The sequence below is a fragment of the Dufourea novaeangliae genome, unplaced genomic scaffold, assembly GCF_001272555.1.
Source record: "Dufourea novaeangliae isolate 0120121106 unplaced genomic scaffold, ASM127255v1 scaffold208, whole genome shotgun sequence".
Classification (NCBI taxonomy): Eukaryota; Metazoa; Arthropoda; class Insecta; order Hymenoptera; family Halictidae; genus Dufourea; species Dufourea novaeangliae.
Window position 1 is genome coordinate 396,224 of NW_015374114.1, and position 16,110 is coordinate 412,333.

Here is a 16,110-nt window from a genome sequence, read left to right on the forward strand (position 1 = left end):
CGGAGATATCACATATTTAGGGTACAACACGGATGGATCAGTTGGATATGTATTGCAATTATTAGTACTTTTCTTCGAACGGTCTTTTAAGGTCTGAAGCGCAATTTCTTGCTTAGCGCTTCTTTTTAGAGTTAAAGTTACGTTAGACGTCGCGGAATGGGATATAAAAGTATCAAAAAAGGGTTGGTTTCAGTGATCAGTGCGTGGTGATTTCTTCTCTGGATCTTTACGCATAATCTTAAACGTCCGTTGATCTTCGAAGCGTCCGTTTCTTCTATTAGAGAGATCCTTATATTTTTAAAGATATCCCTATTCTTTTTTATCTTTGTAAATTAAGAAGAATTAGAGATATCGTTAATGTTAACTTCAGATTTTATAGTATCGAGTGCCAAGATTTTATTTTCAATTCTAATTAAAGACGATCTCGAGGTTGCACGCAACAGAGAACGGATCCCGTAAATTTCCCCGTCGAAAATGAAGACTGTACCGGGGTTCGATCAACGATCACTATTAATTTCTCCGAGCCTAATCGCGGGGCCGATTAGCCGCGCGATCGCGTCAGTACGTCACGCGGGGTAATATTGCTTCTGGATGCGGGGGCACGCACCGTTCATACATCATTACTTCCCACAAATAATTCACCAAGATAATTCGCCTCACAATAAATATCTGATGCTAATTAAGCCCGTAATCCAGCGGCCGATCCGTAATTCAATTACCCTAATTAATGTTCGATTGCGATTAACAATCCAATTAAAGGTATAACACCAGGTCGACAAATAATTCCCTCTGTTTCCGTTAATGTAACCGGAAAAAGGGGGTGGTATGGGTGGGGATATTGGGGTAGCTAATCATCGGTCGAATAATTTTTCTAGGAAAACCACGCTAGTTTAATCGAATGTTTGCAAACTCGCAGCTCGAGATCTTCGAGTGGTCTAAAAAACATGATAACGCAATTCCTTTAAGAACAATTAGCTTTTCACATCAGTGAAACGTTTACCATTACGAAATGCTTGAACGTCAGCCATATTCAAAAAGGTACGTTTTATTGGGTGTTATTAACGCGTCGAGCTGGTTATTTTAATATTTTCCATTAGTCGGCTGCATCGCGCGGACGAATGCGGCTCCTTCTTCGGGGGGAACGTCCTGGAACGCGCGAGGGTACACGCAGGCCACGGAAATAGTGTCACGAACGAACACAGGAATATTTAGGGTACTCCTAATTCGCCGTCTGGGGAATGTACGGGGGCATATAGGGCCCCGTGAGGATGTACTGCATCGCGACCACCATCAGCTGCGGGGCGCTCCATCTGATGATGTACGCGCTTCCTGAAACAGAAATGCATTTTCCACGTTACTCTCGGATACCCGGTGCATCCGCAGCCCTAAGTGCTGCCACGCTACTAGGGGAGGATGAAAAGATGCGAGGCGTATCGCTGCCGTGTATGTTGCGGTTATGCGATATTCTAAACGTATGTGTGTGTGTGTGTGGAGGGTTGGATTGGTATTTGGCTGTGAAACTAGGGTGGAATTTAGATGTTCTTGGAAGATATTGAATAATACCGACGCTTTGACGGTGGATACCGTTGTAGGAATAAGAGGCAGGGTTAAAGAAACAGAAATGTAAATCACTTCGCATTTTTGTAAACAATTTGCTGAAATAAAAGTGACCGACTTTCGTGAACAAACTTATGAGTAGACTGCGGATTTTTATGCAAAATGGTATTTTCTAAAGCAATTCATACAGAGAAGAGCAAATCTGGGAATTTCTTTCTTTTCTCAAAGTATCATATTCGGTTCCGAATAAACCAAAACACTTATTGGATCTTACAAACCCCTATAGGCTATAAATGCATAAAATCTGTAGTCGACTTGTGGAGTCTATAGCCGACTGAACACGGTACTAGGATTACTCGATTGCACCGTATAAATCGTATACGAATCAAATTATGGGACTAAAACGAAAGCAGCCATCGAGTCATACTGTCGAACCATATCGTTATTGAAATATCCACGCACGATTCGTTTCGTTCAGAGTCATCGGAAACATATCGAATCGCAGGGAATTATAATTTATCCGGTTGACCGGTCGCGTTCTGTAAATTCCGACACGTCATCGGCTTACCCCGTAAATCCGTCCGTGTTAATGATTCGAGGCCATGATCACCGTGACCGGTTGATATCCCTAATTTTCAAAGCTTATTATCGCGGTAATTAGGTGTCAAAATGGTATTTCCAGGCTGGCCGTTTAAAATTTCGTCAGTTCGCGGTCGGACGCGTCGCCATTGCGTTGCGTTTCGTCCGAATTACATAATTACGCGTCGACGTAATAATTATGTATTCGTCGACGTTCAAAATCCGTACAGAAACGCGCAAAAATTCTTCTCCACGCACGAACGCACTTTGTCTATATTTTTTCGTCTTTGAAGGGTCTCGTTCGCCGTTGGAAGTTTCGCTGGGCGTTCAGAATTTAGATTAACATTTAAGAGGGCACATTTTCGAAATACTTGCCCACGCGCTCGGTCGTTCGCGCGCGCAGCATACGTGGATGGTTCCGGGGCTGGAAACTCGCCGTGGAAAACTCGTAGAAGCGAGAACAGCCGGAGTTTGCGAGCGGAACTTTTCGTCCAAAGTCCCACGGGTGTTCTCCCCTGCCGCGTGCTATCTCTGATCTAAGCTCGTTGAACCTACGCCTCTGGATCTCGTTGGTTCTCCTATAAGTACACACCGTTCGTCGATTCGTCGGCCAAATGTTTCCGACGACGTCGTATTTTTGTTTTTTTTTTTGAAGTATCTCATTGAGTTAATAATATCTAGACTGCGGATCTTTATGCAAAATAAAATTTTATACAGGTAAATTTTTTACAGAGGCAGAATTAGAATCAAAGATTTCTTTTGAAACTTTTATTCGACGCAACGAATAAAACACTTTGAATAATAAAAGTATCTTCTATTCGTCGGATAATTCTCATCGAATAAATTTATTCATTCGACGCTCGTCGAAAAATGATACCTTTTCTAGTCGAAGTTCGAATAACAAATAAGACTTTTCTATCTTTTATTCGTTATTCGAAAATTTTATTTAGATACAAATTTTGCCCGTACTTAATAACTTTACTAAAGAAAGAAACGTCGATTTGACTCAAAATTCGAGAACTCACACAGCCCTAGTAAAGAACCTTTACTAAAGAAAGAAACGTTGACGCGGGTCGGGTCGATTCGCAGTACTCGTGACGACCCTGCCCGCCTGGAAACTTTTTCCCTCTCTCGAATTCGCGGCAGTCTCGTCGAGGAGTCACGAAATCAAAGTTACCGCGGGAAGACCCTGCTTTCTGCACCGTGAATTACCTGTCAACCTGACAGTCGGCCCATACCCCCTCCCCTGCCCCTCGTGTTTCTGTTTATATGCGGCGTCAGGCGCGTTCGTGTTAGTTCCAGGCTACGCGCGGCTGAACCGACACGTCGCGACGGTAGACGGGAGGAGAAGCACGAATCCTGTGCGTCGAGACGCGGCTTTCCACCATTCCAGATTGCGTCGCGTGTCTCATTTGCGCCGATAAATCGGAAAAATTCGCCGGAGTCGTGTCACTCACGCGGAGAGAAACTTTTGCTTCCTTCCAGTCGGCTGTAAACTCAAATGTATGTATAATTGGATCTACATTCTTCTGGGAAATTCCATTCTTATTAACTGGCGAAACCTAATAATCTACGTTGTCTGGATATTTCTATAGAATTGTTTCTAAAATACATGTACTACCGCCCATAGGTTTAGTCGCGCAACGCAAAGATTTAGTTACGCATATAATATTCGGTTGTTTGACGTTGTTGTGCTATTGCTCGATTCGATATCTTTATATCGTGTAGTACACATATTTCTGTAGTTTAAAAAAATCTGATTGTTTTCAGTAGTAAAACAAATTTGTAATTGAAGAAGGGAAACACGAACAGAGTTACTCGATATCTTCCCTTAATTAGTGTTCATTACGATCATAACATTTTTTAACAGATTTAAATATCTCTATTGTTGAAGGTATTTTCGACTAATATCTGCATCAATAATTATAACGTTACCCCTCAATTTCAAGTAATACGATATAAAACACAATTCATTCTTCTCCTATAGTTACTTTCAGTTTCATTGCATCTCAACGGATGCGATTAAACTTATGAGCGGTAGTGTACATATCTCATCGAATAACAGGAAACCGGAGATGGGCCATCGTCCGTTCGACAGTTTCGTGCTCCATCTGGCTGCCAGGAGAAATGAACTGCCAGGGATCGTGAAATGTGCGCGAAGCTAATTTATTACGGCACCGATATTTATCCGATCCGTACGTTCCGAACCGCGGCCAAATAGAGTTATAAATAATCCAGAAGCTTTTCATCCCCTTCCCACTGGACTGTGATGCGTATCGAGGACGAATGCACGTCGGGGACGTATTCGTCGAGTCATTCTCCTCGTCGAAATTACAAATGGCCCCTCGTATCGGCTATCAGCCGATGAAAAATATCAAATTGAACCGAACCTACTCGAGTCTGGGCGCCATTTCCCACAAAAGAACCATACTAGTCCCAAAACTTCTTTATTTGCATCCTCTGATTTATCGTCGATCTGCGTCAGGTTCCAGCCCCAACATTCGCAGATCGTACTAGAATTTACTCGCGTCAGAACAATATATTGGTCGTCTGTATGGTGGGTCGAGGCGTATATACTTACGTTGGGTCGACTAGTACAGAGGGCGAGAGGAACAAAGACAGGGGGGTGGCTGACAAAGAGACGAAAATGAAAGCGCAATGGGATGAAAGGAGAAAAGCATCGAGTTCGAGCATCGAGCAAAACGAAATAGCAGGAAAGACAAAAAGAAGGTCGGAGCGGGGGGAGGAGGTAGAAATGGATGGAAATGGTGGTAGGGAAACGAGGATGAGAATAAAAGAGAACGAGAAAGGACACATCCGGTCGCTCTTATCGCGGATACAGAGACCGGGGCGTTGCGGATTACTCCGGGGTATCGCGGCCAATATGTCAGCCCCAGTAAGAACGACGAGGAGTCAAGCGTTTCTATCGGTTCGGAGGGGTGGGGGGATGTATAAAATGGCCGATGGTGTGTGTTCCGCGTGAAAAATCGTCCACCACCGGGGCCCGATATACAGCCATTATTGGCAGCTCGCTTCCGTAGGAATTATGTATTTTTCATACGGTGTCTCGTCCGTCGACCGGCTTCGCCGGCGAACAGCAAAAGCGACGAGCGACGTAAACTTGATGCGCGACGCTTCGAGACAGAGAGGCGACGCGTTGCTGGGAAAGCTCCCCTTCCCTCACGGTAAATCGGAAAGCGTCGTGGTGAATTTTAATGCATGGCTCGAAGGGACACGAACGGTGGAGAGACAGAAAGACGAGGACCGGGTTCGATGGTGTTTATTGCTGTGATCGGTTCGGTTCGGCTGGAAGACATTGTCGAGCTGGATTTATTAAGTTGTTGTTCTCACAACCGATGCGTTTCGTGTCGGTTGATCGGAGATTGTTCGAATCGGTTGTGAAACCTGTGAATTTATTAACTGGTTTTAAGAGTTTCAAGCTTAGTTAGTTATAAAAGTTTTATCATGCTAAGTGTTCAATAATGTAACAGGTAAATTGCGTCCTCTTTGTATAGATCAGTTCTTGCTCCATCTCTCAAGGTTCGTAACCCTTTGAGAAGAGTACTTCGATCCATAAAGTGATCCTCCTTTCGTCTGTTTTGAGTCAAGGCTGGTTAAGTTCGAAAGTGGTCCTCTATTCCCTCTATCTTTCGCCATTCAGGGAACGTCGATGCGCATTGATCTCGATGTATTCGTAAAGCACGCGTCACATAAAAATGTCACAAAGCTTCCAATATTTCCTATTTGAACGCGACACGGTCCGATAGAACGTTTCTGTATCGTCGAAAGGAGACATTTCGTTGCGATTTCAGATCGAAGATCGTAGACTCGCGGAGGAATTATTCATGGGGGGAGGTGGGTTAAGAAAATTTATAAGTCGATCGAGAGGCTTGGTTGACGTGATTTCGTTTCGAGGCCACTGGAAATTACGAAGATTCCCCGGTTAATTCGGATGCATGCCGGTGAATTTTAATGTAACGACTCGATATCGACAGGTGTCGCCACGCGTCTGGCATATGGCCGTGATTTTTCGCGCCTGTTTGCTATCATCGCCATCGATCCGCCTGTTTTCCTCCTGTGAACGGAAAAAATTTGTTGATTTTACGTAACGTTGTGTCGATCAACCGATTCAGTTGCCATATGTAGTGTACAGTGAGAACCCTAAAAAGACGTTATACAAGGGTGAGTCAATAAGAACTGCTATCTAAAATAACTCGTTACCTATTCATTGTATCAGAAAACATTTTAATGAATTATGTAGCATTTACATTATTAGTTACATTGTGTTTTATGCATCAAGTTGCTAAAAGAAATGTATGGAGAGTAAAAACCGGAAGAGTAATTGGACCTTCGAAGAATACCATTTTCACCGCAATTTTATGGTCTCCCATTTAATTTTTTTATCGCGTGAAATTCACAGCGTCAAGTGAAATTTTATACGTCGCTTCGCAGACCCGTTTTTTGCGTCTTTCCCCCACGTCGTTCCAATTTCCAAACGTCGAAAGGAACGTCTCGCCGAACGGAGAAAAAAGAAGGCGGATCGATCGCGGGACCGATCTCCCCGGAATCTTGTCCCTTATCTCGCAGCCTAGGGTTTTTTTTCGATCCATTAAAACGACGCCCCTGCCCGAACTTCCTTATCCCTAATTTAATCAACGATAAGGAAAACTTTGGTCGCGAACCGTGCTACCGTCGCCGGTGGCAAACATTTTTATCAGCCGACACCGGTTCGCTTTTTCCCTTCCAACATCACTGCCCCTCCGGACATTTTTCCAAACGAAAACTTACGACGTTAAAACGGGGGAGGATAGAATTTTCTCACCAGCCTTCCCCGTACACTCTCGATTTTGTTTTTCGTGTTTGTGTTATTATTCTGATTTCGTATTATCACTGTAATTTTAGGTTACCAATTAGATTCTCCATTGACAACGAATATTTAACACGTTGACTGCCATGCCACTCAAACATGCGTGACACGTACACTGCAAAGAGCGCAGGATTAATTAAATATCGTTACAACACTTCTGGGTAAAATTAATATTGCAGTATATTGTAAATGAAGATCAACATCCTTTATTAACTAAACGCATATATTTTCGATGATTTATGACTTGACCCGTTGACTGCTTTTGTCCGCTATTGTATTTTAGTAACAATATCTGGAACATTTCTTACTGAATGTAAGAAAATTCTTTAAATGACATCCAAACACTAGAAAATAGTGTGACTGTGATGACTAATTCGTTATTTATATTCTCCCCATATCACTTTTTCTTTAATTTCCCTACCATACAAATATATACAGAATCTAACGCCACGTTGAGTGGACGAGATTCACCTGGTTTCTGTTTCACGATCGAACACTGTAAACTTTCCATTATACGCTCGACAATTCTCAAATAAACTTCAAATGGACTGGTATCCAATTCCCTCTATTTGTTCGGTAGACAGAGACGATATGGTGTAGACCGTTCCAGTGTCTAGGAACGATCTATATTTACCACGGGGTGCACGGATGCATGCTTACAGGGCAAGTGGAACGAGGAAGGTCCCTGGACGGGGCTACGGACGCCTCTTCATTTTTCCGCAACCGTGGATGGCCGTGTCGTGGTTGGTTCGGGTCTAAGAGACAAGACGAGGCCAGTTATAACGTTCAGACGAGCCACGGGAAATGAGGTCGAAGGGAATAAGAAGGTTATCGAGTTATCGGTTATATATCGGCGTCGGATGGGAGGGACGGCGCGTGGGCGGCGGAGATCGAGAGATAAAGAGGGTGGAAATGGGTGAGTAAGGGAGAGGAGGAACGACGGTGGATCTCGCCAAAGTGCTCCGGCACTTGTGGCACGTGCAATTTGCGACGTCTAAAGTTACTTCTAACGTGCTGTTGTTTTAATGGCCGCAGACGCTATCGGTGGCTACCGAGTCAGCATAATTTTCTCCGCGAGTCTTCCCTCGATGCAGGGAAATTCCCCAGCAGAAAAACCTGTGCAAAATACCAAGGATGATCTTTGTGACATCAGTAACATTCTTTTACAGTTTTCCATGCCCAACAATTTATGCTTTCATTTTCAACGTGACACAGTACACTTCTAACTTCCAATACGATCATTCCCTGGAATGTACACTCTCCAAATCACTCTAAAAGCAAAGACTTCCCGCAGTATCAATAAAATTAAAGCTGCCAGCTTCGACGACGTACTATCAATCGTAAGTCCTCATCAAGTTTAGAACTGGGCGTCGATCACACAGCAATCATGACCTCACGATCCTAACCAACACTTTCCAAATTACTCACAGAACAATTCCATCCAATTCTTTTCGATTCGTCCAGTCAGCTAACCAGTCCTATCAGCTACGAGGTCGAATGCACTCGGATCCTCGGATAGATGCCGAGGAGGACTTAAATTCTCGGCATTATTGCGGCATGTAGGAATTCCTGATTCGATCTCGTTGCCCCTCGGTGCACATACGATCGAGATATATTTGTTTCTCGGCGGTCTACCAGCATCCCCCAAGGTGTCTTCAGTCTTCTTTTCCTCCCTTGAAGAAGAACGAGGGCAGGATCTCTGTGGGCTGGTTCTTCCTACACGCATATCGGTCACGCATTCATTTATCACTCCCTTTTTTTTTGTGCGGCTATATATGTCAGGGGGGCTAAACGTGGCATTTGTATAGGGGTTGCTTCATCCCGTCGACGTGTATATTACGCGTTTGTGTGTCGGCCGGCGGGATCACGTCGAACACACGGGGGGTTGCCAGGATTCGTTGACCCTTTTATTCCTGGGGAAGGAAATTACCCGCAGACGAGTTCCTCGGCTTCGCCTTCGTTTTTCACACGTCTTCTTCTTGTCGTTTCCCCTCTAACCCGTGTTCTTCTTATATTTACGAGCGCATCTTTTTTTTTTTGTTCTTTCGACGACGAGATTTCCTTTGAATTCCTCCGCGAGATATGTGGTTCTCGCGAGTTACGCCCGCGTGAAACGAGATTTTATTAGCTGGCGCGTGTAGTCTCGTCGGTTCATTCGTGGAAGGTATTTTTTACGGTTTCTGGGAGTAGTCCGTTTCTGTCTTGGGGATTTTTGGGGGAAAGAAAGACTACTTTGTACGCAGTCTTGGCAGAAATGGAGACCTCGATGGCCTGGCATAGTAATCACGAGATACGTGGGATATGATTAGAATAGTTTGTGTTCACCGTATTGACAGCATAAGGAATATTATGAGACACAGTGGAACTGTTATTACCGTAAACGTGCACTGAGAAAATATCGTGTAATATTACAATGACTCTAAACAATGACAAAAATTAAGTGTCAAAACATTTATGGAATCTATATTTATATATTTTCTTTATCTTTATTTCTATCATCCTTTTGTGATAAATTTTCCTTAACTTCGAAATAGAATTTGCATTTTGGTAAATAATTCGGTCAAATAGAAGTGACAGCCTTTCCGTGAACAAACTTGTGAGTTATTGCAAGTTATTAAAAAGGAATTTATTTCGTAAAGCAAGTTGATATCGAGGATTACAATGTCCATTCACCCGTCGCGAGACGATTTTGAAAAATTTGCCAGCAACGACACCGATACGCTTCCGAAAAGGTGTCACGTGGACAGGGTGCAAGGTGCAGGTGATCGCTAGCGTATATGTACTTGTACGAATTTTGTCCACATAATTCGCGACAACGAAGACTAATAGCCGTATCGCCGAGCGGCTCATTTATCACTCGAGTATACGTGACTTGATGCACCGTTCGGACAGGGCAAACATGCCACACCGGCATCCAGAAAGACCGATTGCTTTCGGCTGTTGGCGCTTTTGCTCGTCGCCTCGGTCCTGTTCTTTGGGCTATATTGTGCTCGGTGGACGTGCGAACCGCGTGGAAGAATTGCGTCTTCTTTCTCGATACTGCCTGACAGAGCATTTATTAGAAATGTTTCCAACAATATGAGCTACAATTTCTAGATTGATCCATTTTGCAGATACAGACTAGTCTATTTTAACATTTGAAAGACGAATCTTCAGAAGAGGAGACTAGGTCTAATTGGTTCACTAGCTACTTTGGATGATCACTTTAGTTGAAAGGCGGATGAAAACTATGCTTCGATGAATCGTCCGCGACGATCATCCAAAGTGAAAAAGTGTAAATTCGGTTTTACACTTTTCAATGTGGATGAATCATCCGCGATGCACAGCGAAAGAGCAAAGTCTAAATTTACCTTAACACAAACCTTCCAAAACTCAAGCTGAGAAACTAAATGAAATTCTCAAGTTCATGGGTCAAACTAGACAAGCAAATCACTTCACCCTTAGCCCCAAACAGTCCTCTCATAATTCAGCCCATCACCGTTTTCATCCACTAAACAAGAGGCACACAATCCATCAAGATAACCAGGGAACGTATCACAGGACTAGCAACTCAGAAGTTTAATGTTCCCTGAAACGATCCGTGGCGAGTGCCCCCTCCGAAAAAAAGCAAAAACAAAAATAAACGTATCGTTGTTTCCATCCGATAAAATCCAATCGAACGTACCGGGTTAGCTTCCGCTCGATAAGAAGTCAGCTTTCCTGGAACGCATCGAGAAGCGAATAAGGCCTCCCACTGCCTTCGAGTACAGAAGGCACAGTCTGATAGAAGGAGGCGAGTTGAGAAACTGGAAGTCGTAAAATCGATAAGAACCTTTCGTTCCACCGCTTCTGATCGACATACTGCGCGGAGGAACGTTGGTCCAGCTTTCGAGGGGGTTGAAGAGAAACGGGTCTCGAAGCGTAAGAACGTTTTTCCGGCCTGTTGGGGACGAACCGGAATCCTCCGTCCGTGACGAGGGCCTCCCGTCAGGCGGACGTTTCTGACGCTCGTTTCACGCCGCTGCTGTTCGCGGAGTGGCTCTCGCGGTGCGACGAACGGACACGGAACCACTCGACTAACTACCATCCCCCCAGGCTTGCTAACGGAAGTGGCCCACCGTCGTTTCAACGTTCGAAGAATACGCTACACCACTCCCCTTCCCTTGGGATTCTCTGGTTTTTTTCGGCTTCGCAGCTGGGAAACGCAGCCGAGCGAATTTTCGTTTCCTCGCCGTGGAAAATTCCACGGCTTCAGAGTCCGTCTCTACCAGCCAGGCCGACCTCTCGACGTCGAACACGTTTGCGCCGCGGCTACGTTTGAGGCGCGCCCGTTTTTAAATGAGATTCGCGTCCCTGGCAAAGCTAACGGTGCTCCTTTCTCCGTGATACGTCTCGTTTGGGGGCTTTTGAATCGGCGGGGATGTTTTTGATCGTTGAGCCTGGATCGCTGTTTGGATTTTGTTTTAGGTTGTATGGTTATTTCGCGGGGTGTGCGATACCCTCTGTGATAATCCTTTCAGGTTCAGCGTTGACGCCTGCGTGGGGTGTAGTAGAGGATGAATGGGATGCAAGGTGTTTCAGAAATTTGCGTTGGGTATTGAATCTTTGATGTCGTTAGCAATATATGAATTTTACGTTAGATCATTTTTTCCATTGTATCTAGTTGTAGCCACCTGTCAGGTGTATCAGTAAATAATCCAGTAGTTTTGAAATTGTGAGAGGATATGGATTAAAAGCTTCATTTTTAAAACTTTATTATATACTTCTAGATTCAAAATTTCAGCCCTGATCTCTGATGTAGGATCGCTCGAGCGTCTATTGTCTCGTTACCCAAGTCACTTTAATCGGAGATTGGTTTCGACGGGGACGGAGAATTCCAAACGCTACTACACTCTATCTTCCGGGTCTCTCTGTCCACGATTTTTCGGTGAAACGTTTGACGGTCTCCAGCCTCGGTAGCTACTTCCGCAAACAGCCTCGTTTGCTCGTCGTTACGCCCCCGTTGCTGTAACATAATTCCCCGTTTGATGCGGAAAGAGGGACCTCCACCGACACGACGCGGAAGAGAGAAAGAGAGAGAACCAGCCGCTTAATATCGCTCCGCTGCGTTGTATATTGCGCGCGCTGCACAAATATGCACGCGTATTATGGGCTGTTTATGCCTGGCGCTGGGTACGGGACGGGCGTGAATTCTTCCCCCTAATTTTCCCTCTGTTTGACTAGGCTTTGAAATCGAGACCGTTCCGATTCGTCGCTCTCGGGCGCTGCGACGACGCTCCGACGCGGTTCAATTTAAAGCAGCTGTTCACTTCGAAGCTGCACGACTTTCGCCAATATTTTTTATACACTTAAAGCACTCAGATCGGTGATACATCGACGAAGAATCAACCGACCGAGACTAAACTGTTTTCACGTATCTACTACTTCAACGTCCACGGCTATGAATTGGTAATGACCTGTGCGCTTATAATGGGATTCAGCTGGCTCAGCAACGGACCAGCACGAACGGTCATCACCGATGCGGACTGCATTGTACCGACTAGCCTTGCTGCCGTAAGGCTAATGTCCCGTGATGCCTCTGGACGTTCGCGAAATTCAACGATCGCCCCAGGGTCTCGATACAACAATCTAATAAAGTATTTCAACAATCACCTATAAGAACCTGGTCCTGTAAATCGCATAGGAGGCTAGCTTCGAACGGTTTCCTTCATGCACATTAGCCACCGTAGACCACCATGGCGGCGAACAGGGTTAAAACACACACCTCTAAATCCCGAACACCCAAGAGACCCATATTTCCTAGGCGACGCGTTTACTTTCGCAAGACCGGTTACGAGTCCCAGGGCAGTGAACGCAGCGATTTCCAAAAATCCTTCTCCATTGTACAGAGGGACAATATAAGCAGTTCCTCGGAATATTGCTTCCGGAATTCTCGAAGCGACCCGACGCGAAAATCCGCAGGCAACCGAGGCGGGCGCTTCGTGTATCACTACTGGGGCTAATTTGCCCTGGACTATTAACCCGTAGCCACACGCGTGCAGACTTGGAGTCTCTGCGAGTGTCGCAATCTGTGATATCGCTCGCTTGCTTACTCGCTGTGGCGACCGGTCCGACGCGGAATAGCGTTTGTCGGCTGGCAATTTGCTGGCATTAATCGTACGCTGGAGAACGGACCACTGGCGTAACGCCTGAAATGGCTGAACAGGGACACGAGAGGTGTGGTGACCCCCGTCGAGGAAGAACTGGAGCTCTCTGGCGAGTGGGATATGTGCCGAGAAGAATCTACAGAGAAGGAAAAAACGAAGGGGACACGGTGGGACGGAGCGAAGGTGTTCCGCCTGGAGGTTAGAAAACAGAAGAGGAAATGGACGACGGGAGTATATTAAAACGATATTTTCCTTTGGGTGCGGGAGTTTTTTCTGGAATTAAAACATTCGATGGGGAAGAATGTGAGACTGATGAGGTTATTATGGGCTGGATGAGATCCACGTGGAGTTGCATGAGTGAATGTCGCCAGACAATTGATCTATTAGTGCAATTTCAAACCGGTTTCTTTGAAACCGGAAAGAAATTGTTTTCTTACATATAGTTATTTCTTGGATGTCAGAAAAATAGGAAGATTGATAAAAAAGAAACAGACAAGACGAATTGTTTATGAAGAAAATGCATATATATAACATCAATAATATTAAATTGTACGATACGATGACACATTGAATCTTCATGTGAACCTGGTAACTATATTTTTCCACTACAGTGGATGCCTGCTTTATCACTTTAGCGACAATATTTGGAACATTTCTTGACGATCGACAGTAAGGAACCTTTACAAGTGACACCCAAACGTTTTTATGAAAAAAACATTTTTGTACAAGATATCAAAAAGATGCAATGATTACTAGTTCCAAATAGAATCGTACGGTTGGTAAGGGTTCATTTGGATCACCCCTTACTTAAATAAGGTGAATCTGTCGGATGAATCGAGGGGAAAGATCAATGGGATGTGAATCCTCTCGATATAACTACTTGATAATTCATTTCTATCGTAAAAGGCTCGTTTAGGGTAACAAATATTAGCTACGATCGCCGGGATAGACTATCCCGTTTTATCGTTTTCGTGTATATCACGATTGGTACGTTAATATTTCATGAACGGTTTCCCCGTGGCCCCTGTAATTCCGTATAATTTAGGAGTGGGCGGCGTTGCGTCGTCGCCGGACGAACAGAAGCTGCCCCCGGCCGATAATCGATCCGCGAAATATTGAAATCACGATTGTTGGACCATTGGAGAAGGGGGAGTCAGGTTTGTTAGCGTTATCTCGGCCCGCTTTTTTACCGACCGCTAGTGGGATCCCGAGCAATAACACACGCTGGCTCGTCCGTTACCTGGCCGAAAATTGTTTATTTATCGCTGGTCCACGGTCCATGCCCCCATGATCGACTCCGCTAACGACACGTGACCCCCCTGCGCGAATATGCCGAAACTTGAATTAATTCCCTTTTAATTAAATCCCCCTCCCTTGGTTTGTGATTTTCCGTACATCGTGGCACGGTACTTTAGGTTTTGTCCAGAAAACAGAATGTCGAATCATCGTACATAACGAAGAAAATTAATACCTGGTGTGGAAAGATTAAAAATTATTTGTTACAAGAAGAAATAAATCCCCACATCTGTTCTCATATTTATGCATTATTTTAAAGTAATCTCAATCTGCATAAAGATCCGCAGTCTATTAATGATTCTATACGATAGTAATAACGGGGAACACGGTTGGATCCGTTGCAAGATATTCTTACGCTTTTTCACATTCCCCCCCGATTTCCATCGTCCTATTCGGGTCGTCGATTTCCAAACGTCAGAGCGGAAACGTGTCGGAAAGGTACGCTCTTTTCGAGACGGTAAAGAAAGATCTGGGGGTTGGCGGGGGTGGAACGACGTTTAAGCTTTTCACGGCTCGGAACGTCGTTATCAAGCCCGGTGACACAAAACTCGAAAAAGGTATCGTTTTCTTGCCGGTGGCGTCGTCGTCGTCCCGGTCCGTACCGACGAGCGAAACTTTTTCATCAAATTTATCGAGGAACGCCTTGGGCCGTGCTACTAACGGTCTGGCGCAGACCCGGTTTCTCGCCCGGTCAGAGTCCCTCACCGATGCCGTCGAAAACCAGGCTGCTACCAGCCTGCAGCTGTTAAACCGCAACGCAAGGAACGTACCGAGTCTCTCCTCGGTTCACCTCTCACTTCCGGCGATGTCTATCCGTTGACGACCAAACACCCTTATTCGGCTCGATTAATTTTTACAAAATCTAAGACTTCTTTCTGCGACTTCTTTTAAATATGTTATTTTCGTTTAATTTAATGTTAGCAGACTTGTTCGTGGATACAAATGGTTAACAGAGAGCCAGGCCTTGGTCTTGCATATCCTGTTATTTTTAAGAAACATACAGATTCGTGTGCGCAATTGTACACAGTCGAGGAATCCAAGCTCGACTAGTCGCAAGTGACTGTTTACGTATTCATGAATTCCCGTTTACACACCGGAGCTAAAACGTATGGCCCATTTTAGATGGCTTTCTTAAGCATGCTCCACGCGAGTTTAGAAGCTGAAGTCGTTGTCGTTATCGTAAACAGTCATTTCTCGGCGGAACGAGGCAACGGAAACGCTGCGCGCCGCGCTTCGGTGACGGAATTTCGCTGCAACTGCGGATTTAGGACGGCGCCCGGTCGTTTCCTGGCCGGACGAATCGATGGAACTGGTCCCGGAGGAATTCCAATTTTCAGAAACCCTCCGAAAGACCCATAAACGATCAAACTCGCCCCGTGAATTATAAATTTCATTTCGCCCTCGTTTCGTTCGGCTCGTGAAATTTTTCAGGCTGTTACGCGAGAGTTCATCTTCTCGCGAATTCGCCCGAAGGCTATTTATATCTCGTCCATTTATATCTTTATAATTTTTGTCGTCTTCTACTGATGTTTAATTTTCTATAGTTATTTTATATGTATTTAACTGTAGCCAACATTTGCACCTTGAACTAGAGGTCACTCTGTAGTCTGTACTCCAAGATTATTTGTAACACATAAAAGCAGATGAAGAATGGAAACGAAAGTCCTTATGCGTACGCCCGAAGAT

At 44.8% G+C, this 16,110-nt stretch overlaps 1 protein-coding gene across 2 annotated transcripts in view; it reads right to left on the reverse strand.

Moving 5' to 3' along the window:
- Positions 1-1,039: 1,039 nt before the first annotated feature.
- LOC107190915 (lachesin-like) overlaps positions 1,040-16,110 on the reverse strand; it is a 272,876-nt gene continuing 257,805 nt past the window's right edge. For both annotated transcript variants that reach the window (XM_015579807.1, XM_015579806.1), the window contains one exon: positions 1,040-1,329. In XM_015579807.1, the coding sequence (XP_015435293.1) occupies positions 1,220-1,329 (110 nt within the window). In that variant the 3' untranslated portion in view covers positions 1,040-1,219. The remainder of the gene's footprint in view (positions 1,330-16,110) is intronic.